The sequence below is a fragment of the Oryzias latipes genome, chromosome 12, assembly GCF_053564925.1.
Source record: "Oryzias latipes strain Hd-rR chromosome 12, Olatipes_Hd-rR_3.1".
Classification (NCBI taxonomy): domain Eukaryota; kingdom Metazoa; phylum Chordata; class Actinopteri; order Beloniformes; family Adrianichthyidae; genus Oryzias; species Oryzias latipes.
The window spans coordinates 17,639,039-17,665,081 of NC_136248.1; the positions used below are offsets into that span (position 1 = coordinate 17,639,039).

The window sequence follows — 26,043 nt, forward strand, 5'->3', positions numbered from 1 at the left end:
CATGACTAGTAATGATTTAATAACACAGTTGCAATCACCTGTGCTGATATATATGTATATATTTTTTTTTAACTTTTGCTTTTAAAGGCGATCTTTTGTTTGTGTCTGTCCGCAGGAGGCAGAGAGAGCGATCCAGTGCTTAAACGGAAAACTCGCCTTGTCCAAAAAGCTTGTTGTTCGCTGGGCACACGCTCAGGTGAGGGTAAGTATCCAGCCCAGCCCCACCTCTACAAAACAAAACTATTTATATGTTGTGTTTTATTAATCTGGAGTAAAAATATGAAAGTAAGGAATGCCTACTGACAGTAAAAACAAACTTTGTTAAATGTTAGACGATCTTTTTAAAAAGAAAAATCCTTCTTTTGAACGCCTACAATTGATCTGTGTTAAAGTAAAAGCTCATTTTTGTGATTTCCGATCCGTTTTTACGTTTGCGTATCGCCGCAGGAGCCGCTTCAGCGAGTCCTCAGAGATCCCTACTGCAAACTATGCCTGTCTCTTAACAATAGGCAGCTTACCGACGAAGGATGAAGGGATATCCTGTATAGAGACGAAACACGCCCAACACACACACAGAGACACACTGGAGGGAGGTGAAGGTTAACCCCACTCCCTCATGAACAACAGGCCGTCAGATAAATCTGCTCTCGGCTTCAATAGAAGGGAGCTCGGTGTATCACAGCATGGAAACAGCAACACGATTTTGCGATGTTTATTGTATTTTTTAGATGTTTTAATTTCGGATGCATTGGACACATTCTAGTGTTGGGTAAACAAGTTTCAAACGGTCAGCTCACAGTAGGAGCCTGCTCTCTGTATTGTTCCTGCTACTGGTCCTTATGGGAGATCTATATAAACAGGAATATTTGATTTTCTTTTAGCCTTTTGAGGCCTTTTTAAAGCCAGATCTTTGCATTGTTTTTCCCCTAATAAAATTCTAATTCCTTTGTTACTTTACAGCATTTTTGTAAATGTTTTAAGGTAAATCTGAAGCTAAGAGATAATCTAAAATAATCTATAAAATGCAAGAAACTAAACAAACAGTTTACAATCACCCTAAGTTATTTGTTTTTCCATTAACAAAGCTTACAGCAAGTACTTATTTAGTAGGGATGTAAAGAACAGCAGATACTTATCAAAAAATTGATATAAGAGTCACAGCACTCTTGGGTCAAAACCACAGATACAAATATGATTAAGCTTCTAAAAATGTATAAAGTGAAATGTCAAGTACCGTATATCATCGATTGTTGCCAAACTTTGTTTCTCTTGCTGTGTCTCTACTGTTTTTGCCTTTTTATGTACATATGATGCAAGCAAAAAGACGTCCAATCACAAGCTTGCTTCTACCAAGTGTAGTCAGTTACAATTGGCTGATGGTGAAGCATAAACTATATGACCCACTTTTATTTTAACTGCAAAGAGCAAAACCTTCTAAAAGACCTAAAATGCGAAGGTTTTATGGTTAAAGCTGTTATTTCAAAGACATTTTGTTTTTGTTGCGTGAAATAAAAAGTGCCACTAAGAAAAGAAAAAGTGTATATGTTAAAAGACCTTTTCATTTATAGTTTTAAATACCAAATCAATTCTAAATGTCTACATTATTTACATTTAGAAAAAAAAAGTGACTGTATTGTATCGCCACCAAGTTAGTTGAATCCTTTATGCATTGCTTTGTGGATTATATATCGAGATGCGGCTGGAATTGTCCCCCTGAATTGGTTCAGCTGAGCAGGAAGTTGGTTTAGTCCACTTTCACACTGCACTTCTGAGAGCAGGTTAAAGACTTCAGTGGACAAAACTGCTTGGAAACATCGTGCAGTTGCAGTGGCTGCTTGTTTGAAGGGTTATTGCCTGGAAAAAAAAACAACCCAAATAACGGCCCTTGTGGGAAAACTCTCTATATGCATGAATGAGAATCAAGAGAACATTAAAGAGGCCTAATATATATGGATTATTTACCTTCTGCTTACATTTCCACGTCTGTTACCGTGCAGTTACGAGGACATTAAGACTATTTACAACATTCATTTATTGTGTTGACCTTTCTCCCGTGGAATAACAAATAGTTCTTGAATGTAAAAACACAGACACAGCCAGATGTCCAGGAGCATTATGTCTTGAATTTTCCGTCATGCGGGCCTCGGGTTGTTTGCAAACTCATTACGGACTTATTGGCTCCATACAGTTCTCTATGCATCCACATGCCTTAGGGGAATGGGTGGAAGGGAAGGGTCGCAGATGACGGAATAGTCATTGTTTTACACTCCTTCTCCACCATGTATGCCGTTCATGTCATGGGAACCTATGTAAAAATGTCTTTGTTTGCACTTTTGTCTGTTTATGGAACTTCACCTGGCTTTGTGTTTGTGTTTCACCAACTACAGCTTTGTCTAGTTATTCCCCGAGATATATGTTCATTCCACCAAGCATAGAAGATAATTGTACCCATCGTATGATCCATACTTAGTTTAGTTTGTTTTTTAATTCCTTCTGTTCTCTCCACAGGTTGCAGGGTCTCTGTGTTGGCTGGTGGAGATGTTGGGAAGGTGGTTTTTGAGAGGAATGAGTGCAGATGTTGATTGTTGCTCGTCAGGTTGTCCAATTCTTTTCAGTTGTCTTTCATCCATTCACATGATTGTGTCCTGTTCATGTCCTGATATAAATAAGAGGCATACATAAGCTGAATGACAATCATGCTGCAAGTATTAACTTTGCTCGGATCTACTGCTTCCTTTGTACTAAAGTAAGACTAGGGAAGTTTGTCCCTCCTTGCTTCTGTCATGTCTCGATCATTTCTGGCTTTGCTTGTTATTTCACTGCTTTTGTTTGTCTCCCTCCATCTGCACCTTTTCCCCGACTTTGTAATGTTTACAGAAGTTTGAAGGTTTCCGTAATGACAAGACGATGCCTTCGAGCCTGGAACCGTCCAGCAGTGGTTCAACAGAGGCAGGATCCATAACCACCAACTACCTCAGGTTAGTATCAAAAGCATCCAAACATGTTCAGCATCCTTTTTTTCCCCCTTCCAGCCATGTCTGCACAACAACCAACACTTTTTATATCCACAAGCCTCAAAAAGCAGACTTGTATTGTACTTGAAAACATTGGTGTCACATTTTAGGGTCAAACTGAAGTTTCATTTTGTTTACTTAACGTAATATAGATAAAATATTACCCTGGAATAGTCCCCTCAGCTGTTGAGCTACGTTCACACCGCCCTCGGCAACGTGCGTTTAAGAGACCACTTTCAATGAAAAGTCTATGTAAATGCACGTATAGGGGTGTTTCGGGCTTCGAAAAGGAAATTATGTTTTTGGTTGTTTCGCTATTTGTTCTTATACCGCATGTTATATCACCATAGCAATATTGATCACTAATATCTCATATAGCGAGTTTTCAGCATATTGTGCAGCCCTAGCTAATAAGTAAAAATTCAAAATGGTTCATCATGTTATTTTGTTGTTTTTTTTTATGACGGAGGACATGTATTAAGAAAATTAAGCTTTAAATTGCATGTTTCCTGCAAGTTTCCTGCTCCGTTGTATTCTGATGCATCCCGTCCAAAACTCTAGCGTTCACACATAGCTACGCTCATTTTTAAGACCATTTTCGTGCTCCACACACTAAGCGTATTGCTATGGAACGCACTTTGAAAGTTAAACCATGCTGAACTTTGACCATTTTGGGACTCTGATTTGATAGTGACGTATGGCTGACGTCCCCTTTAATGCACAGAAGTGGCAATCGTCTGAAAATTGATCATGAAGGAGAAATTAATAATTGCAATTTGAACCTGACTGGAAGTATGACACCAAGTCTTTCATTTTTCAAAATAGAACTGTGAAAGTAAAAGTCTGAAGTAGGGCTGCACGATATGAGGAAAACCTGTGATAATAGTATTCAATATTGCGATGACGATATAACTTGCAAAATATGAACAAATAGTAAAACAACCAAAAACATAATTTTCATTTCACTGCAGTTTGATTTAAATAGGAGTCAACAAACCTTAAATTATACTCCAAATGAAACTAGTCTGCATGGGAGGTGAGCGTCTAACATAAAAGGGTTTCATGCTTCAAGCTGTCATAATATTGTTTTAGCATATTTAAAGAAACCAATTGTTGTGATTTTCGCCATGCATACTGCACAGCTTGATATCGTAATAACGCTAAATTTGCGATTTATTGTGTAGGCCTAGTCTGAAACAAGATTTGAGCAATTTGCACCACTTCGGCATTTTGCACCAAGTCTCTTTCAACTGTAGGTGGCGGACGTGCGCTAGTAAACAGTAGAAAAGAACAAGAAGAAGAAGAAGCCGCTCCCTGCTTGTCCAGTGTGAACACTGTGGGCTCCACGCCCGGTGTGAATATAGCTTAAAAGATTACTACAACTCTGCAGCCCAAATCAACTTCTCAATACATTCATTCAAAACAACAACAAAGTTTGAGTACAATTGAAAGAGACTTTTGTTTTCTTAAGTTTGGTTGAGCAATTCATTTCTGAGTTCCCAGGTTCCTGCCTGGAGCAGACAATACTCACAACTCTCCCTGTCTGAAGATTTAGATACTCAGAACAGAACTGGCACCATGAAAAAAAAAAAAAATAAGACTTACACAATCTAAAACAACTCCAACCTCAAACACGCCATTGTGGTTGAGGATTAAATTTAGTGTTACCACCGTTCTTACCCCCCTTTTTTTCTTTAGCAGAGGAGCTTCCATGTTCTTGCACTAGAGCTTTGTGTCCAATTTAATTGGAATTTTAAACCAATTTTCCAGAAACTGACTAAATTGTATTTGAAGCTTCTATACAAGAGCCTCCACTCAGGAAGCACTTCTTGTAAGCAACAACACTGTAGCTTTTATGATCAGTCTGCCTGCATTTATCGGTATAATTTAAAGGAATTGAACCTGTATAGAGCTAATTTAGTTATTTATGTGCATCCGCATTTAAATTCTCATTTTCTGATTTGAGAACTGCAAACTTGTTTGCGTGGGTCTTTTTATATCAGATGGTTAAAGCCGGCCGTGTGAATGTTTGTTCAGCGAGTGCTAGTTAGCTTAATTGGTGGGCTGCCACTGGACTCATGATGAATCTTTGCTGGTTAAAGCTAGACACCTTAAGATTAAATGTTTCCCTCCAAACTCAAACATCACAATCACAGCTACAAACTTTGTTTTTTTTTGCGACTCAAGCGTTCTACTTTCTCTCTCCACCTTAGTAGCCACTTTTCGTTCCTCCTTTCCTTCTGTCTCAGGAGCATTTCTGATCTTTCCCTGCAGCGTTCACCGTATTTCGTTTCAGCATTAAAATGCACGCGTTCCTCTCCTTTTTGTGCTTCACAACTGCATTTTAGGGTCTTCCTCAGCTTCTCTTGACCCGTTTATCCCAATTTCTTTTTCCTCCCCAGCACAAGTGCTAAGATACGTGCCATCGAGGCCAAGCTGCAGATGATGGAGCAGAACCCAGACGACACCAGTTTTTCAGGCCCGCCTGCTTACATTTACAACAAGCCGCCCGAGAAGAAGCGCTGGGAGCCCTACTCCAAATCCCACCACAGTCACCAGGGCCGGCCCTTCCGCAGATTTAGGAGATGACCCGTCCTCTCCCCGATTCTGGAGTCCTCCCTGCCTCCCAGTCTGTACTCCTCGGCTTCCCCATAGACTGTCATGGTTCTAGACCCCACACGACCTCCTTCTGGAAGACTTTAGCATCTGAGCAAAACTGTGATGGCGGCGAAGCACAGATCAGCTGGTTTCAGTTGAACGCGGGACCCATGCTGGACTGCTATAAGGGTGTCAGTCTTCTTTGTATGCAAGTTATTTATGTACGTATGAGCCAAACCATACACATCTGGAAGATTTGATGTTCAGGTCATGTTAATAAATTAAAAATAGATGTGTGTGATTTTTGAGGCTTTGATTTTTTTTTTCCTTCTATAGTTTCAAGATGTCACTTCTTTTTATTAGTACAGTTTAGGTTTAAAAAAAAACGGAAGCCACTTAGTGTCACTTTTTTGTGGTTACATTAAAGTGTACTTGTGTGTGTCTTTGGATTCCTGACTTTTTTTTTTTATATTTTCTTGGATTCAGATTTAAGTAACTGTACAGAATGGTGTATATATTTTTGTTTCCTTCGACTTTTCAATTTTTTGCTGAAATAATTAAATAACTGCATCTTTGTTTATTGTTTTTTACAACTGCTGTAATCCAACAAAAGTATTAACATATTATTTTTGGTTGATTTTTTTTTTTTTTTTTTTTTTTTTTTTTTTTGTGTAATACCTGAGACTTCTTTTCTATAAGCAGGTTCAATTGGGCAATTAGATTATGCTGCTCATCAGTCCGATGCATAAAAAAACAAAAAAGTGGCTTGAAATAAAACATTTAAAAACTAGTTTTTTCCTTTTTTTTTCCTTTAAACTCTTTGTAGAAAAAAATATATACTGTGTGCCATCCAAAAATGATAATAATTAAGCCTTTGCTTTGGTCCCACATTTTCTTTTTAAAACGTGTTAAAGATCTCTTTTCTGAAAGGTTATCCACCAGCTTCAACTTAAGTCCTGCAGCGTTTTAGATGGAAATGAGCTGATTTATTATTCAGAACGGAAGGGAACTATATTTTTCCATGTGCAGCCAACAAGCTAAAGCCTACCTCTTGACATCAGCTAGCGCCTTATTAAACACTTCAGCCGTCAAAGCCCAAAATTTACTTTATATTCGACATTTAAGCAGAAGACTAAATATATTTCATGTTTTTTTCTTTAAGCATGATGCCATCATTTTTTTCTTTTTACAATTAATGCAAACGTTTTGAAGGGGATCATTTAGTAGGAGCAATATAACAATTAGGAGTATTTTTTAAAATGTTTGCGGGTTGCCAGATGCAGATATATCCTGTAATTATGAAGCATGTTTAGGATAAACCCGCAACAACTGGAGCGTTTCGTTTTTCTCTGCAAAGAGCGCTCAATTTAGACCATATTAAAAAAAATTAACATATTTTTTATTTTAATGTAAATAAATGTTTGGCCCTGTGTTTTTTATTTTCTGAAAATCTGGGTTTATGATCACCCGTTTAATGATTTTTATTCTAATTAATCAAATCAATTAGCTACAAAAGATGATTTTTCAAATAATTGGTTAATGATTATATAGCCTCATCTTTAAAGTCTGTATTATGAAAGTTTACTAAATGTTTCTAGCTTTTTGGGTCAACTCTTTAGTTTTAAAAAAAGAGTCATTTGTGTGCGTAAAAATGAAGCTGTTCCATCATTTCATATTTCCAGTGGCAAACAGAGGACAATAATGTAAGCAATCATGGTTTACAGGTTATTTATTTGCTCCGTGGCGGCCGCTGAATGTCTGAGACATCAACCAGCTGCAGAGCTTCGGTAAGTTTGTATCACAACCGATCCAAAGTGCGTCCAGCCTTCTCACGCACATGAAAGTCTTACCTCGCCCTCCCCCTTCTTTTTACTATAAGGCAGGCCAGCGAGCCGCGCAAACTTTCACTACCCACAGCTCTGCAAAGACACCTCGCCCGTGCGTTCCTGCTGCGCTCTGGTTCCGCCAGCTTCTCTCTGGAGCCGTGGAATTAAATAGAAAGTCGCTGCAGACAGACTTTACAGCTCAAAAGTGGAGTGAAGAGAAGTAAAGGACGAGATCTTCCCGGTCTCGATTGGGCTATTTGAGGGAGCGACAACCTAGTCACGCTCCGTCTCTGCATTTTTTCCATTTCTGTTGCGCAGATCGTTGCACTTTGTTGCATCTAAAAGGACAATCTTTTTTTTTTTTTTTTTTTCAAAGAGAAAAGTGGCTTTCGGTTACATTTACGCATGGTACGGATGGTGAAAGACCCGACGCCGTGCGCCGATTCCTCTCCTGATTCTAGGCACCGGGTTTGGACACATCTCCCGCTGTGAGGCTCCAGGGGTTCATGTACTGGAAAAATGAAGTTTTGTCCCCTCTTTCAGAGGGAAATAAGATTCTATCTGAAGGAATCCCCACCAAGCAGGTACTTATAACAGCTTTGTGCGTAAAAGGCTCCGACTGCAGTGTTTTAGGCCTAAACTGTGTGATGACATGCTTTCCTGAGAAATCTTCACCCTAAAGGAAATAGTTTAGTGCATCTTGTATCTGCAGTCTCGCGTCCAGTGGGTTTTGCTCCGTGACAATAATCGCTGCTCACCTGTGAAAAGAATTACAGATTTTAATTGCAGCCATTAAGAATCAAATTTGCAATTCTTCTGGTGACCTCTTGCTTTCCTCTGATTGACAGTTGAAATTGACACTCCGGGTCCCTCTTATCCACGGCGATCCAGGCTATTTGTAATTACAGGTAGTTGTGTGTGCTGACACCCTCCCCAGCTTCCCTCCAACCCCCCAATCACTACCCCTCTGGTGTCCTGGGTTGCATGAAAAAGAAAAAAAAACGATTACACTGAAAGGCATGGGTTAAGGGGGTGAAAGGAAAAATCAATCCAAATTGAAATAGCTTCATTAAAACGGGCATTTAGCAGGGTCCATTTAAACAAGTCCACGGGTATTTTTTTGTCGGGGCCACTTTATATAAAGCCCAGGAGCAGCTCTGTGGCTCCTCTGCGAATGTCACCTGACAGTTCTTCGTTTGAAGAAGAGGCTTGGAAAGTGATTTAGTCGCTGATCTGACCACCGGCGCCGCAGCGTGCCATCCACACGCGCACCCACGGTGAGAGCTGCAGTCCCTGTTTGCACGTTTGGTAATTCTTCAATCAGGCAGTGACCAAATGCGCACGCCACACAGCTGCTCGCCTGGCCCGCGCGCAGCCATGTGGTTGGAGTCAGCGGATGAAGTTCGAATGCGTCAATCAACAAATAAAAATGGCGACATCTCCAAGCGCGGATGGCGCAGCCCTGGAGAAGCTTGTTTTGTGTGTTTGCTGAGCTGTGCTGATGCGCTTTTTGCAGTCTCACTCGGAAGGAGAATCCCAGCGGTCCAACATGGAGCGGGAGGAGACCCGCTCGTCTCCCAGCACTCCGTCCACCCCCTCCTGCTCGCCAACCTCCACCGCCAGCTCTGTGCCGTCAACCGGGAAGAACCTGTGCGCCAGCTGCGGTCTGGAGATCCTGGACAGATACTTGCTCAAGGTGAGAGTATGACAAGAAAGGAACTTTCATGTTTACTTTATCTTAAATGCTTGTATCAAGACGCACGAGCAGTGGTTCGTCTTCTCCAAACAAACTGGAGAGTTTCATGTTGACTTTGGTATATTTTTGGATTAGACATGTTTGCTCTTCTGTTCTGGAATGCAAAGAAAGTCTTGACTTAATGCGCTCTGATGTTAAACAAGATTTAAACAAATTGCACAAGGCAAATCTCGAATTTTTAGTGGCAATTCCGACTTTTTTCTTGAGAATTAGATTCGAAATTAGGATTATTCAGGGAATTGTCCTTAATCTGTACAACCTCTGGACAGGCGGCACCTGTTTAAATCTACCTGAGGTTATCTACACAAAATGTGAGAGAAAAGGGGCTCTGAGTGTTTGGGGAGACCGCAGACACAACAAGGAAGTTTGGGTTTTACTGTTTTACAGCCTGTCTCGTGGCGCGCGCGAGCGCGCGTGTTTTCCATGAAAAGCACGTTTTTGAGGAAGTGTTAAAATTGTCGGTCCATTATCTGACAACACTTTGTTCTCAGTCTGTCATGATGATAAGACGGAAAGAAAAGGAAGACAACAACTGATGCAGGCGGGAATTTGAGGGCCACTTAAATTCTATTTTTTAGACTAAAGACATGAAGATTCGATTTAAAAAAAATAAAACGGTAAAATATGACAACTTTTTGGGGGCTTTTTATTTAAGCCAAAAAATAACAATGGTACTTTTTCATAATATTTAATATCATACGTTTCTTTTTGTAACAAAAACTAAAGCACCTCATTACTAAGTGTTCACCTGTATTTATTTCATTAATGGTGTTAGTTTAGAATATATTTTATCTGACTAAAATTACTAAATAAAATTCATGTAATTGGCTTGATTAAAAAAGAAGTGACAGCTTCATGTTTATGCGGTAATAACAACTTTCAAAAAATACATTGCATGTTTTTACACGTTTAAAATACAATGTTTACATTTCTTAAAGAATTCCAATTAAAGGAAATCCCTTTATGTTGGTAGATGATTAAGTTTAACAGTCGCTTTGGTTTGACTAATTTTTTTAGGAGCAGCCAAACCTATTCTAACTTTACATAAACGGTATTTTAGCTTAAATAACAAAATACTTTTTTTTTCTGTTTTACAAATGAAAAGAAAACAAATAATCACTAAAAACCACTAAGAATTTAGGGGTTACTGAATGTAAAGGAATTGAAAAAAGTTGTCCAACTATGGATGCAAATTGATTTAATTGTGTGGTATTTATTTATGTTGGACAATAATAACGTTTAGACCAAAAAAGACAGAAAAGAAACACTTAATTGAAATTATAATTATGTCTTGAATATTAAAAATAATCTCTTAATTTTTTCTGAGAAAAAAAATCCTGATGTCATGCTAGTTTTGATTCACCCTTTTTTTTCTGCAGGTGAACAATCTGATTTGGCACGTGCGCTGTCTGGAGTGCTCGGTGTGCAGAACGTCATTACGTCAGCACAGCAGCTGCTACATTAAAAACAAGGAGATCTTCTGCAAAATGGATTATTTCAGGTAGGGTAAGTTTATGGTCGCGTTTTCAAACTACCCCCCCCCCCCCTCTCTCTCTCTCTCATGCACCTTTCTGTCAGTGTCTCTGTTTCCGTTAGACACAACCGCCCAGTATGTCCTTCGGGAGGGATGAGGGCCGCTTCAATCAAATATAGAAAGGCCTTTTCAAAAAAATCCTCGTGCGTGTCAAAATAAAAGCCTCCGCTCCTTACGATGACTTGAAAGATGCGACATTTTGTTATGTCTAAATCCAAAAACGCACAATTCTCAATGGAAACAAAAAGCAAAGCCTTGGAGTGTTAGAAAAAAAACGGATTTTGTTTCTTAATGTTTAGAGGTGACGTTCGCCCTGAAAAGCGCAGGATCTACGTCAAACCAGAAATTAATTATCTTCCAACTCGCCTAATCTGTGCGTGTTTCTGGTCGGCCGCAGGTGAGAGATTCCCCCACTAATGATTGCATTAAACAGCAGCAGTTAACGCTCTTTAACATATTAGCTCGCGTGCCACGCGGGTGCGCGCCTTGGCCGCTTTATCACCTGTGAGGCACTTGAGTCAAACGGAAATCACCGGAAATACCAGTTTGAGTGCGCAGGCCTAGTTATCTGACTTTAGTAGGTTTCCCAAAGGAAAACAAAGTGTCAATTGCAAAATGTTACTATTTTATTTTATTTTATTTTATTTTATTTTATTTTATTTTATTTTATTTTATTTTATTCTATTCTATTCTATTCTATTCTATTCTATTCTATTCTATTCTATTCTATTCTATTCTATTCCTTTGAGATCTGTTCAATTCTAGTTCAAAATGTTGAATTTAATTTAGTTTTATTCCTTTTTCCTATATTCGATTCTATTCTATTCCCGATATGCTGTGTTTCTTTAATTGCCATGGACAATAATTAAAATGTTGAAATTACTACAAAATAAAACCATAGTAATTGTAGTCATAATAATTTTTGCAACGTGAAAAACAATTATAGCTATAATTAATTGTCTAAACTATATATGTTTAAACTATATATATATATATATATATATATATATATATATATATATATTTCAGATTATATTTGTCTATCAAATGCTTATCTTTAGGGGTTTTATGGCAGTGCAAGTGCTTTGAAAAGAGAATGAAAGGAAAGAATGTTGAATGTTTATATGATCGTGGTATGAGGCTAACCATCCTCACACCAGTTAAAGTTTGTCAGGCTTATTTTTATCAGCCTGAAGGGGATGAACAGAAACATGTATCCTATGTGTGAGCTGTGAAAGAACGTTGCTGTTTGTCTGATAAAAACCTGGCACCAAGCCACCAGTGAGGTTTATAATTACCATCAATTAGTTCTTCTCTATCCCAGACCCTTGGGCCTCCAGACCAGCAATTACACCGCCCCGAGAGTCTGGTCAACATGTTTCTAATCTGAATGTTACTTCTTTCTAAACTTAAAGCAAGAGAGAAAAAGTCACACTCTTAGAGCTATAAAGACGGAAATCATTTTAAGAGGATTCACTGAAATGTCAATTATTTTTGTCATGAACACACATCCGTGCTCTCAACACAAGACATACATTCGCTGACCCATTTCTGTTTATTGATACACGTCTGTCAGCTGCCAATCATTTCACAATTTTTCCTGTCAGATTGAGAGATTTTAGTGTTTGCTTTCCCAAACCATAGACATATTTCTAACTGACCTGCATCCTTAAAAAAAAAAATCACAGAATTCCTCTGTTCTGCCTGTAATCTTCAATCTGAACTGTGTATCACGTAGACTGAGCCACACAGACACATTAAAGTATCAATTCATGTCAATTTTTTGAAAGCGTGTTTAAATATATTTATCTAAAATCCATGCAATAAATTAAATCCTTGATAACTGTTTAGGGTTTAAAAGAATAACATTGGGACCTTATTGTTCTTGAAAAAAAAAAAAAGTTTCTTCTTTGTGAGGTGATGAGGTAAAAGTGTGAGCCAAAATTAGATAATGCAATGTTCGTTTTAACTCTGACTGAAGAGATAATATCATAACTGTGTGTAGTGAAGTGAGGAACACCAGTGGATTCTGGGAATTATATTTATCTTTATACGAACCTTCAATAGATTTTCATTGTGCGTTAGGCCTTAAAGTAAATTAGGTCACTTTAAATTCTCAAGATTACTGGAAATGTATCTTATTTCGGGAGCAAATAAACAAGAAAACTAAAGAAAATGGCTCATTGAATATAAATTAAAGCTGTATTTGGGATTATATAATTTTCCTAATACCTATTATGTGGAATATATCCAATACAAAGTGCAAAAATGTAACAGAATTGTTTTTTTTTTTGCTTTGATGGCTTTATGAGTTCCATGTCTTCATTTTTTATATCAAAAGTGATGTTCTTATAGGACCGCTGCCCTCACAGACTTGTAAATATAAACTGCAACCAGCGATCTGGTCAGATTTAAAGTCGACTAAACACCGGTGAAAGTCCAGATCCTCTGGGCTTCTTTCAAACCTCTGGAGATGTTTCCTCATCTGTGTCAGCCTCTCATCTGGCTCAGGACTGACAGCTGCTTTAATAGGGTGTAATAGCAGGAAATCAGAGTGGGTTTCCCTCTGTGTGCATGTGTATGCCTGTGCAGGAGTGGGGCTGGGATTATGTGAGCCTTCATGGTGGAGGGGCAGGTGGGGGTGAACAGGATAGGGCCCCCGCTGTGCCTCTCAAAGCCATGTCAGGGTTTGGGGGTTTGATCTCAGATACATACATGGGGTGAAATGTTTCTTTATCAGCCTCCTCCTCCCTCCTTTTACCCCGTTTGCTTGGAAACCTCATCCATGTCCTCGAGCTGCAGGCCACACAGGAAGTTACACTAATCAGGCGTTCCCCGGGAAACCCACACTGTAACCAGAGTCCGCGAATATGTAATGAACTCTGTGGGTGAGATGTGCACACATTTAGACCCCGATCTTGTTGTATATAACTTTGTTACTTTTGCTTCAAAATCATCAACCACCCACCTCTGATGAACTGGTGACATCTCCATAGCAACAAAGGCAATAGGGCAGAGAGAGAGAGCAGTTGGAGTTGTAAGAAGTCAATGGATTCAAATTATAATAAGACATCTGTCACACAGTTCAACACATTTAAATAAAAACTGCTTGGTTTGAGCATTGAAACAGATTATTCATGTTGAAAAACAAAGAAAAGTGCCTGCAGTCTCAATTCAGAGAGGGAAAATGTCACAGCTTCTCTTTTGGAGGGGGTGAATTGGTGAAAGCCAGGGGAAAAAATTGATAAGCTGTTTAAAAATAATTTGAGATAATACTTCCTTTGACCCACATCTTACATTTAAATGCATACATTAGCTGTACAACTCAAAGCCACATAACCAGATAATTATTTTAATAAATAATAAATAACGACTTTGAACAAATTATTTTTTACAGCACATCAGAAACTATTTTTAAAAAATGCCCTCCAGCTACTCTGTCAGCAGGTGAATTAGTGTTTAACAAAATCAAATGAAAGTTAGGTGAAAGAAGGGCTGCAAAAGGAGTTCTGAAGGAAGAATAGAGCTCTGTGAGCCTGCGAGGACTGCTCCAACATAAACACCAGGATTTTGGTACATGTGTTCAAAAAATCTGAGGTTAAAGGAAAGGATATGAAGATAGAGGAGGAAGTTAAAACATGGGACGATTTGCAGCTTTTCTGTGTTCTGTCTGGGAGCATGGAACTGACAAGCTGTCACGTCAGATTAGCTCTAATGTTTCACAATGCCTCCTTCCTTACAGTAGAGGCAGGCAGCAATCCTCTGAAAAAGGGTTGAGTTGAAAGACTGTTCTGCAGCACTCAAGGTTGTTTTGAGTTCTCTTGGCATTGTTTCTAGGGCAGCTTAAAGACCAATGAAAATTTTGTCTTTGGTGTTTTTAACATGTTCTTGTAGCATTTTTCTCATGATGAAGATCATATATGACGAAATTTGAGATTAAAACTGTGTTTCTGAGTATTTCTTTATTCAAACCGTGGTGAATCAGGGTCAGACAAAACTCAAAACTGTATGGCTGGATGGCTCCGATATTGTTTCGCATTTTTGTTACATCATTGATGTTAGGTTGGGGTTGTGAGGGGCTGTAAGCTAGTCAGAGAGAGAGGGTGTAAACAAAGGGATTATGGGAAGTGACTCTGCGCCAACAGTGTCGTCCAAAAATCAGAGGCAAATTTTTAATGAACCCCTGCTGCTCTGCAGAAACTATGTCCCAGAAAAAGACATAGTTCATCATGATTTTGCCTAAAAAGCAGCATAATCATAAGGAAAAGACCACTGGAAATGCTTTTACAATAGATCGAAAGTTGATTCGAGTGGGACTTGGTTGGAAAGTCTTAGGAATTGGTTGTGATAAAAACTAGGAAGGAATGCAGATGCAGGAAGCTGCATGCAGATTTTTCCTGGTAGCTGACTTATCCTCCTCTAAACTACATGCATGAAAATGAAGCTTCTGGGTTCTGACACGTGAGGTGGGTTATGAGCTTGTGAGATGTCAGGATTGTAGTGCGCTTTTATCCCAGACAGAGTGGGCTTGAGTTCACTGAAACACTGCCAAACCCACTTACTTGGCAACGCACCCCCTCCGTCCTCCTGCCCCTTCTCTCGTCTGCCATTGACGTCCTTCACATAGCTGCTTTTCTCAACACTACAGCCCTGCCTCAGTCACTTAAGCTCTCCTTCTGCGCTCCTGCTCCGCTCACATTTCCCTGAATATGGCTCGTGTTTGCGCTCCAGAAGTCAACCCTTTGCCCTTGATATCCGAGCCTGCTGATGAAAATGTCTCCACTTTTAGCAAGCATGAATTAGAAATCTGGTCATACAGTTGAATAAAAGGTGCCTGTTTATGCCCCTTCCCCCCATTTCCCGCTTTCAGACTACTTACAGATCTATCCTCCTTCTCCAGACTTGGCAGCTGCAGACCCCAACAATGACTCTTAGCCTGACTGTATCCATCTCAATGCAAACACCCATTCAATCCCATAATGCGTTCGCTAAATGTGGAGCTTAATCTCTTTTTTTTTCTAGTGTAAAAAAGGCAGCTTGTATAACATTAAAGTTGTACAAAGGTGGGATTTTATTTGCAGAATTCCCCAAATAGTGCACAGTATTTTCTGCGTGTAAATATTTCTGTTAATTTAACTCTGTAAAGCCCACTAAATCAAAGATTTGACAGAAAATTCCAAATTTAAGAATTAAGATGTTTTTTAAACCCTTTTGCTGAAATTCACAAAAAGAAAAAATTGCAGTCAAATTTTTTTTTAACGAAATATAGATAGTATCAATTATGACACGTTGGGGGATTTGGTACGTTTTTGCTCACAACAATATTAATTAAGATGCAAAATATTGTCATGAGTGTTTAGGAAAAAATCTCGTTATTTATCCACTGTCTCAAATTTAATACACACATTTTTAATGTGGTGCAACTTTAGTAGACTTAATTATTAACACATTTTGTATTCATTCAATCAAGCATGTAGTCATAAGAAAAACTATAGATGAGTTATTCTCACTATAAAGTTTTGAAAACCAGCAAAACTTTTCCTGTCAAAAGTGTTTTTGAGATTTCATGGAAGCCGCTATTTTAAAATGAGCAGGGAAAGCCCTTCTACTGCCCCTGGTGGAATGCTGTTGAACCATAGTGACGAAAACATGGACCAAATTATATCCAATGGGTTTTTAAGGAAAGTTTAGATCATGCTAATGAGATAGGGGTCTCAGAAATGCCTGTAATAAATATGATACAAATGGGTTTAAAAACACACAAGCTAGTTCTAGTTCACCTATGTCTTACTTCAGAGACACTTTGTTGCCTAGTGCAGGGGTCGGCAACCCAAAATGTTGAAAGAGCCATTTTGGACCAAAAAAAACAAATATGTCTGGAGCCGCAAAATATTAAAAGCCCTATTTAAGCCTTATAATAAAGGCAATGCATGCAATATGAATCTATATTAGCTATATTAGCCTGCTATCAAAATGACTAAGTTGCTACAAATACATTATGAGCATTAACAATTAAATGTTTATTTACTGCAGTGCATTCTGCGGAGAACGATGCGTCACGTGACTGCTCTGTTGTGCAAGTTTAACTTCATTACAATATTAATAAATTATGTTTCATTGCTTTCATAAAATTAAAGAAATGAAATAAAGAAATCCAATTTTTTATGTCATTTTTATTTTGAGGATTCGAACAAAAAACAATAAAATGGAACGTGCGTGACGTGCCCCTCTCTGGGAACTAAACAGAGTGCAATAAAACGCAGCCTGCGTTTATAAAAAAGAAAACAACAGCCTTTTGAAAAGGTAATGTATATAAAATGAAATTAATACAGTTAAGTTTGATTTCTGTGCAAATGCCAAGCAGGTCAGTGCAAAAGAGGGTAAAACGCAGCAGCATCCTCTTCTCTTCTTCGCTGTACATCTCTGCAAAGACAGTCAGCTTGCGCTCGAATGACAGAACAGCTTCAGACATTTGCGGCGCAGTGTTTTCCCGCCCCTGGAGACTTTCATTCAGCTCGTTTAGGTGGCTTGATTTGTCACAGTCATATCCACCAAAACGTGCAGCTTTTCGAGCCAACCAGTATCTTGCAGTTGCGGGTAGTTCAGGTCTTTGCTTTTAATGAATGTCTTCACGTGTTCTAAACAGACGACAAAGTGACGCAAAACGTCACCCCTGGACAGCCATCGGACTGTGTTGTGTAGCAGGAGATCGGAATATTCGCTTTCAACTTCATCAAGCAATGCACGGAACCGACGGTGGTTCGATTTACATCAGCCACCTGCCTAGCGGTCCGCCGCCCTGCTGGTAGAAACGTGTGTCGCAGACTATGACGCAAATATTCGTTGACAGAAATGTTGAAATTTAATATTTATTCTACACATTCTTACAGCATTGGAAAACGTTAAGAATGTTTGTGTCATGTTTTTCCTCCTAAAGAAACCATATTAAAACATAAAATATATTTCTCTCCCCCATCTTTTTACATTTTCAAACATTTTTGAAAATGCGCATGCGGCTCCTGAGCCGCGTTTTGCCGACCCCTGGCCTAGTGTGTATTAGTCCAGCCCTCCAGTGAGGACTCGGAGTCCGACAGTTTAGGTTTGACTGCACACAGCATTATTGTTGCTATCAGTTACAATATGGTGATCTGGAATTATGTTATCTGAGCATTTCCTCATCTTCCACTGTGCTTAAACCCCCCCCAACTTAAGTCAGGGCAGATTTGCTCCCCTGTGTATGAGTATATTTGTGTGTGTCAGGGCCTTCATGAATCAGGCAGGAAATTGCAGGTGTTGGTTTGTTTGCATTCAAGGCTCAGCTTGCAGCCGCAATCTGGACTCTTTTCTAAAAGGCCATATCCTCCTCCAAGGTTTCTTCTTTAAAGTCTTTGAGAAATACCAGAAGTTCAACCTTTAAAAACACTTTTTTTTTTCTTCAGATACTGTAGGGATGTAAGTGCATGCTTCCTGTTTTATTTTTTTGTACTTGGGAACTACTATTTGCTAAACAGAGACATGATCTCAGGTCTTCTGGGAAAATTTTGACCTGCAAATGTTGTGTTCAAGATCCCATTTCTTATCGTGCTTCACTTCTTCCCCTCGGCCTTTGTTTTCCTCTTCTTTCTCTCACAGTAGGTTTGGTACTAAGTGTGCCCGATGCGGGAGGCAGATATATGCCAGTGACTGGGTGAGACGCGCGAGGGGGAATGCATACCACTTGGCCTGTTTTGCATGCTACTCCTGCAAGAGGCAGCTGTCCACGGGAGAGGAGTTCGGCCTGGTGGAGGAGAAGGTCTTGTGTCGGATCCACTACGACACCATGGTGGAAAACCTCAAACGAGCAGCTGAGAGTGGTACGTTTGAAATGCTTGAGTTACTTCACAAAAAATGATTTAATCCAATAACCATTTCAAACACATTTAAATGCAAATATTATAGGAAAATGTGGCATACTTCTTTCTGATTTAGGTCACTTATTTACAATTTTATGAGGTTTGGCAGTACTTCACTTTAAAGAGCTGAAGGTTTGTGAATTAGACGAGTTTATAAACGTCTTTGTGGTTTAGATACATTTCTTTGCATCCAGACAAAAAGTTTTCTCCTTTAGGTGATAAAAATTCTGAAATAGGCTAAATTTGACATAATTTAAAATACAATTTAAATACAAAAAATGGCTACTGTGAAAAGGAAATGTCAGCTAGAATCAACTCGCATCATTCCCCATGTCCTAAAATCAATTCACGTAATCTTAATTTAAAAATAAAAGTTGTTAAATGTTTTGCGAATACTGATTCTCGCTTTTTATCCTTTTTTTTAGTTTGCGTACTTTTATTTATCTTATAAAATCTTTCTTTTAAGTGTTTTTTTTAACCTAAAATAAAAAGATTTAGGTAGCGAAATTGAAATAGTTTTTGTTTCTGTTGTGCTGTGGTGTTGCAACAGAAAACTTTTAGTGCCGTAAGGGGAATTTTTTTGGTGCTATTTTAGGAAATGGCATCACATTGGAGGGAGCAGTTCCGACAGAACAAGACAGTCAGCCCAAACCGGCCAAAAGAGCACGGACGTCCTTCACTGCAGAGCAGCTCCAGGTGAAATTATTGGCCTCCTCATTCCAAAAGCGCTCTGGCTTTGTGGCTGACTTGAGGCAGGTTTTTAACCGCATGCTTTCTCATATTCAGATCATGCAAGCCCAGTTTGCTCAGGATAATAACCCAGATGCCCAGACGCTCCAGAAACTGGCAGACATGACGGGCCTCAGCAGGAGAGTCATACAGGTCAGTACTGATTCAGATTTATGCTTTTCAGACTTCTCTTCTAAATGTATTCATTTTGAATATACTAGTGCTGATTTTTATGTTTTCATGAATTTTTGTTGTTGTGCTTTTATTTTGTGCAGCACTTTGCCAAGGTGGTGTGTTAAAATGTTGCAGCTCACTGTGGGTTTCTGTAATGTTACAGTTCTGAGGATTAGCATTTTCCCACACACCCCGGCCTGTCCACTGCTTTTAGTTGCATTATTGTTTTGATCTGTTGCATCTTCATAGGTGTGGTTTCAAAACTGCAGAGCAAGACATAAAAAGCACACACCCCAGCACAGCGGGGCTCCGCAGGGTCATCCGCAGTCCAGGATACCCTCATCACTACCCGACGAGCTGCATTACTCCCCTTTCGGCAGTCCTGAGCGCGCGCGCATGGTGGCGCTTCATGGCTACATCGACAGTGAGTTGGGCTTTGTTCAGAAACCTGTCAGATTTATTTCTAAGTGTTTTCTTTTTTGTAAAAAAAAAAAGCTCATAAAGTTTTTTTTCCTTTTAACTTTTTTTTACCAGGTCACCCCTTCTCCGTCCTGACCTCTCAGACACTCCCTCACCAGGCCATGGCACTCCCTCAGCTCCCACTCAGTCGCTAGCTTGCCCCCCTGACCTCTGACTTCTGGATCCATACCCGCAATCTCCTATCACCGCCCTGAACTCACTCAAAGATTGCGCAGGAGTCAAAAGCCGCCGGGAGCCCTGTCAGCACGTAAACAAGGAAATTAACTTGAGAGACAAACCTCAAAATGTTCTCATTTTTATATGGACACTGATCCAGTTGCCAACCCATCAGAGGCGATATAAAGACGTTGATAATTAGCAGGAAGTCACTCACTACATTTTCCTCCACCCGAGGGACCGATTCTGCTTTGTACAGTATTTTCCATTCGATTCATCCAGCTTCTCAGCTGAAGATAAAGGGACTTCTAAAGGAATGAAACTGATAAAGGAAACTGGACTGAAGCTTCCTGAGTGCTGTCTGAAAGCTGTTCATCAATTTACAGTAAAGGGGATGTGCCGGAGGGGCAGGGCAGAGAGGTAAGACCCCTATGTTTTCTTGCTCAGCAACCGTGAAGGAAACCCAGATTTTAACAGAAAGTTGTTTACTTTTAAAATGACCATTAATGTAGGGACTTTAAAAAAAACAGAAGGAAAATTCCATAAATTTCTTTGGGGGTGATTTTTTTTTTTTTTTTACTAAATGAGGTTGAGAATGTGCCTTATCTAAAAACTCTGTTGATTCCTAGAAATATTTTTTTTGTAGACAAATAATGAAGGCATTAATAACACTTTTTACCATCTTGATAGAAAACTAAAGGAAAAAAGTATTTTGTTTAACAGCTGATAAAAAATGGAATAAAGCACAAGATTGGGCCTTGTGTATTATTAAAGTATGATGGTTGTTGTGATAAAAGCAAACCTGAGTTTATCATTTCAGTTATCTATTTCTCTTAAACTGGATTTGTTACATAAGCACCCCGAATGTTTAATATCACCAGTTTATAATTTATGATGTTCTTGCTTCATTGTTTCCACACAATGAGGGACTGTGTATTGGTACAATATGGGCAGTAGAAAGCTGATTAAGTTTGTACATAGTAAGCTGAGTGCTGATGATGGTGTGTGTGTGTGTAAGCGTGCGTGTTTCTGTGTGCACTGACAAGTGTGCGTCTGTGTTTTTGTGACATGGCCATTGTGTGAAGAACAGGATCCACCAAAACCTCAAATCCTTTGTATTTATTGAGTTGGTAAATCCCTGTAAAGCACTTTTCCCCTCTCAAAGATGAGTTTTTTTGACAAAAAAAAGTGAAAAAAAAGGTTGACAAAAAGGTTTACTGATAGACTGTGCTTCATAAATGTTTTGTGTCATACAATGCAATAAAATAGAATGTTAAATCTTTTGTGTGTTTTTGAATTATTTATGTGGAACGTTTGCCTCTCCATTCTTTTGAAACATCAGTGTTTGAAAATGTTGCATTTGTATTTTTTTTTGCAAAGTTAATAAATTAATCAGTGGTTCAACACATTTATTTAACAATAAAATCGTAAAAAATATATTTTTTTCACAGTGAAGCCACATAATTATATATAACAAGGTTTTTTTTAAATAATTTACTGCATTTATGACAAAATATGATATTACTAACTACTTTCCTACATTATTTGAATGTGCGTTTGAGTGTAGTTACTTGTGAAAAACAGACACCATAATGTCATTAAGGATTAAAATTGCTTATTGTCTGAACCCCTTTGTCAACATGAAAACATGTTTATTTGTTCTAAAACCAAAGTAAAAAAAAGCTCCAAATAAATAATTATTAAGCACCAGCAAAAGAAGAAAAAATGTACTAAACATCAGCTACCTGTAATGGTTTCTGTTTAATCCAATTTTGTTAAAAATCTTTTTTTAGCCCGAACAACTAAGATATGTTGCTGTCTTACAGTCTTTCTCCTCTTCATTCTATGAACCTATTATTTACATTTGTGTGTCTGAGCCTTCAAACTCTCTTGTACGAGGTAATTCCAGCTCCTGGACTCAACTAAACATCTGGGGGATGACACACAGCTAAAACTGCATGTGTGCAGCTGGAACAAACAGGAATTTAGATCTTTGACAAAAAAACACACAACCTCTTTTTACAGGAGTAGCAAACAAATAATTAACAGTTGAATTAAAATCTGGTGCAACTCCACACAGTAACGAAGGAAAGTGAACGAATCTCTAATTATTTCACACTCCAAAAGCAAACTGTACACACATACAACTAAAGATGTAGCATATGTGGGTAAAAGGAAAACACGTTTTGACTAAATCCAAAAGACCATTTCTTCTTTTCCTCATATTCTTGTTTTGGATGTTGCTCCACAGAGGACGGCTGAATTTGAAGTAATCAAACAGGTTGTCACATGATGTTGCTTTTCTGCTCCACTTTGACTGAAACGAGCTTCTCAGGACCACCACCGTCACCCCAAGCCTTGCGACAGGTCCGCACAATCCACTCATGTTCAGAGTCATCTGTAACAGAGACATATAAAAAAGAACAGCTAATGCAATTGCTGCTTTTGACATTATAATTTCATATCTAAACAGAAAACATTCACATGTAAAAATGCTGCAGAACATGAAGGTTGTTCGTAATTGGAATAAAAAAAATGTAATATTGAAGTTATCAAAGTACATTTTCATAAACACTTACAAAAACCTCAGATTATCTAAAATATGAAAATCAATGCAATAAAGGCAAAAACAAAATTACAAACAATGTAAAAGAAATAATAAGGTAGAAGAACAATAAAATATTGAGAATGTAAAAAGTAAAGGGCTCTGTTTGAATGGTGCAAAGGAGGGTGTTCTCCAAGATGGTAGCAGAGCCGCCATCAGTGTGTGAATGTGTGAGTGGGACTGTGACTGTAAAGCGTTTTGGGCATTTGAGGAAGGTAGAAAAGTGCTATACAAGTAAGGGCAATTTAAAACCAGAAAGAACTTTAGGAGGAAGCATTGTTACCCATGGATTTGGCGTGAAACCTTCAGGAGGGGCTTTATGGGTTCAGGGCAGGGTTTGATTATCATCTGGGGATGCTCAGCCCCCCATATGATTTTGGGAAAGAGATGAAGCCGTTCATAGAGATATTTTCTATACATATTTCAAACTTTTAAAGCAAGTTTAAAAAAATGTCAATACCTTATTAACAACTGGACAATAAAACAGGATATAACAATTCATTTACCAAGTAAAGTCATATCAAAATAATCTGAATTTATTTTAGATAACTGATCTGTATGTTGTATGTTATTATACAAAATAGTCATAACTACTTTTACATAAGTATGAAGTAATTCATCATTGTCATGTGATTTATTGATACTTAAGCACGTAATGACATAAAACTGTGTTGGTAAGGCATTGATATCAGATGAAAGGTTATTAACCGGATAATGATAAATCAAATAGTAAAATGGTTACGGTAGAACAGGGGTGGGATTATATAAATTTGCTTCCTTCCACTCCCTTTCAAGCAATCTTTGTTTTAATATCTATCCTAAGTTTGATACGTCTTTGAATGAATGTATGAACGCTTATTGTATCGTTTTGTGCATTATTCTGTGATTGCTTGAAATAAACCATTTCAAATCTAAAAAAAAAAAATATTAATTTGTGGTTGCCGATGTATTGGTTCATTTTGAACAATCCGATTCACTAACCCAAAAATTGATCCATATGATCCAGGACATCTTTAGCCAAAAATTGTTTTCCTTGCAAGAAAATCAAGTGCAAATTAAATATACGTACAAACGAACAAGTACACAAAAATCAACATTTTAGTTTCATAAAGTTCAGCCAACTGTAATTTTTTCCACAAAAACAAAACAAAAACAAAACAGAAACAGATCATTATTAGAACATTCTAGCACACTGTGGTCACATCTTTGCAAAATTCAGTATTTCCATACACTGGACTGTAAAAGCGGTTTGATCATTTTATGCTGCCGTCAGGCATGTGTTGTCTACTGTGATGCCCACTTGGTGGTTTTTACGTTTTAGTAAAATAAACCGTCCATAATTCAATTCAAATGGTATTTTCCAATTTTGATTGTCTCTACTTGAAACTATATTATAGTTCAATTTGATTAACTTGCCTCAGACAGATCGATATGGTTGGATCACTTCATCCATTAAGTCAATTAATCTTTACACCCCTAATAAAAAGCTTGAACCAGCTTCTGGTTGCTTCATCCTTTTATGTTCCTGCGTACATTAGGAATGTGCTATTGATTTTAATAACATTAAAAAGGAAGACTATTACACCATGAAACAACTTTGTGAAAAGAAAAGAAAATACTTCTAACATCTGTCTGAGAGAAAGACAGCTCTTACTAATGGTCTTAAAGGACCAAGTATTGACTTTTTCACTTGCTTTCTGTTTTATTTATTTTTTCTCTACCTCTCCATCCTCCTCTCTCCATTTTTATATTGACAATTATGAGAAAAGGCAAATTTACCATAGCAAAAAACAAAGTCTGTTTCTCAGGATGTTCCTAATTTTGCTTTTGTCTATATTATAATAAAAGTGCATATTTCAGAATATTATAATATTGTACAGCAGGCTGATTTACTGGGATCTGGACTGAGAATTATGGTTATTTCAGCCCCTATAATAAGATGCTGCATAAAGGTGCAGCAATTCTGACAAATACAATAGAGCTAAAACATTAGGGGCTATACAGAAAAAAAAAAGGTAATAAAATCTTTAAAAGGTTCCTATAAGCAGGAAGCACAAAGACGGTGTGGTTATGTCGTCTTCTTGCAGTCAACATAAGTGTCAGAAGTGGCATTTTAAAGTCTCCGTTAAATCGGTCAAAGCGGACAATTAGCAGAAAATAACTTCTTAGCGCCACTTGAGACACCAACAAATAACCCCTAAAAATGGACGTCGAAAAAAAAAAACCAAACGAGCGCCAGAGGAGCTGATAATAAACCTTGTTAAAAAACTAAAACGAGCAGCTAATTGCAGGGGAAGTGAGCTTTCTCTGGAGCGCGCGCAGCTGCACGCACTTGAGCCGCTCGCGGGCCTCACCCCCTCCAGGTTCCACGGCGCGCGCGGGGACTCGCGGGCTGATTGTGTGTAATTGCCAGCGTTGTGGGTGGTGGTGGTGGGGGCTGCCTCCTCAAGTGCATGACGCCTCCTCCTCCTCCTCTTTCTCTGCCGTCTCTACCTGCTCTGATCGCAGGTCGGAGCGGCCACCCAACAGCTGCGCCGAGAAGCCTTCCAGCAGCCCTTTGTGACACATGTGGACGCGGGACAATCACGGCTACCAAGAGACTGACCTCAATTAGGCGAAAGCCACAACTTAATGATAAGACATTTTCATATTTGCTGTAATTCCGCCCTCTTCAGCTTGTATAGAAGCGTTTATCTCAGGATTTAAGTGGGTTGTTCCTTAAACCGTCTGGGGGCACAGGTGGCTGGTCCTGTATGAGGTTCCATTTGTGCCAAAAATATCAAAATGTGTTTTTGCGTCTACTGTTATGTCTTTGGTCCATTGTCTATGTCCACTGATCGTGTTTTTGCGTCCACTGTCTATGCTTTGGGCTCATTGTCTATGTCTATTGAACGAGTTCATTTTACATTGGTTCATGTCTATGTATTACTAAGCAATATCTTCTGCATGCCCATGATTCTTTGATTATTACTTTGTATTAACTTTGTGATGTATATGCTTGCTTTATCCTTAAACTTTATCTTTGTCATTGTCCTTATCCCATGTCGTCTAACTACGGCGTCAGGAAGATCCTTAGCAACCGTTGCTAGTGTCGTTTGCTACGTCGTCTCGCCATGTCGTCAGGAAGATCCTTAGCAACCGTTGCTAGTGTCGTCTGCTACGTCGTTTCACGTGTCGTCAGGAAGATCCTTAGCAACCGTTGCTAGTGTCGTTTGCTACGTTCTTTCACCATGTCGTGTCCTTAGATCTTGCTGTATTTCAAATTTTGCAAAGGTCGTC

At 38.6% G+C, this 26,043-nt stretch overlaps 3 protein-coding genes across 16 annotated transcripts in view; 2 read left to right on the plus strand and 1 right to left on the minus strand.

The window, feature by feature from the left end:
* The window catches only part of rbm18 (RNA binding motif protein 18), a 30,885-nt gene extending 24,824 nt beyond the window's left edge, over positions 1–6,061 (plus strand). For 3 of the 8 annotated variants that reach the window (XM_078955816.1, XM_078955817.1, XM_011481873.4), the window contains 3 exons: positions 116–202; positions 2,878–2,978; positions 5,417–6,061. In XM_078955816.1, coding sequence (XP_078811942.1) covers positions 116–202; positions 2,878–2,978; positions 5,417–5,603 — 375 coding nt within the window. In that variant the 3' untranslated portion in view covers positions 5,604–6,061. Of the gene's footprint in view, positions 1–115; positions 203–2,508; positions 2,979–5,416 lie in introns of those variants that run through there. The other 5 variants (XR_013659348.1, XR_013659347.1, XM_078955818.1 and 2 more) reach the window with 3 other exon arrangements.
* Positions 6,062–7,508: 1,447 nt separating this feature from the next.
* lhx6a (LIM homeobox 6a) lies at positions 7,509–21,437 on the plus strand. 4 transcript variants are annotated; one of them, XM_023960644.2, is made up of 8 exons: positions 7,509–8,022; positions 8,955–9,134; positions 10,574–10,695; positions 18,364–18,581; positions 19,216–19,316; positions 19,407–19,502; positions 19,773–19,947; positions 20,058–21,437. In XM_023960644.2, the coding sequence occupies exons 1-8, from the start codon at positions 7,945–7,947 to the stop codon at positions 20,135–20,137; spliced, it is 1,050 nt and encodes a 349-aa protein (XP_023816412.1). In that variant the 5' UTR covers positions 7,509–7,944; the 3' UTR covers positions 20,138–21,437. The 4 variants fall into 4 exon arrangements, with proteins under 4 accessions (XP_023816412.1, XP_023816411.1, XP_078811940.1 ...); XM_023960643.2 differs by having other exon boundaries at positions 7,511–8,022; positions 18,361–18,581; XM_078955813.1 differs by lacking the exon at positions 7,509–8,022 and adding an exon at positions 8,577–8,715 and having other exon boundaries at positions 18,361–18,581.
* Positions 21,438–21,903: 466 nt separating this feature from the next.
* The window catches only part of morn5 (MORN repeat containing 5), a 31,338-nt gene continuing 27,198 nt past the window's right edge, over positions 21,904–26,043 (minus strand). For 3 of the 4 annotated variants that reach the window (XM_023960646.2, XM_078955820.1, XM_023960647.2), the window contains one exon: positions 21,904–22,557. In XM_023960646.2, coding sequence (XP_023816414.1) covers positions 22,445–22,557 — 113 coding nt within the window. In that variant the 3' untranslated portion in view covers positions 21,904–22,444. The remainder of the gene's footprint in view (positions 22,558–26,043) is intronic. The other variant, XM_023960648.2, reaches the window with a different exon arrangement.

Coding starts and splice junctions, on each gene's coding strand:
- lhx6a (XM_023960643.2), top strand. CDS start 7,945: ATGTACTGGAAAAATGAAGTTTTGTCCCCTCTTTCAGAGGGAAATAAG. Junction 10,696..18,360: donor TGCAAAATGGATTATTTCAG/GTAGGGTAAGTT, acceptor TTTCTCTCACAG/TAGGTTTGGTACTAAGTGTG. Junction 19,317..19,406: donor TCACTGCAGAGCAGCTCCAG/GTGAAATTATTG, acceptor TCTCATATTCAG/ATCATGCAAGCCCAGTTTGC.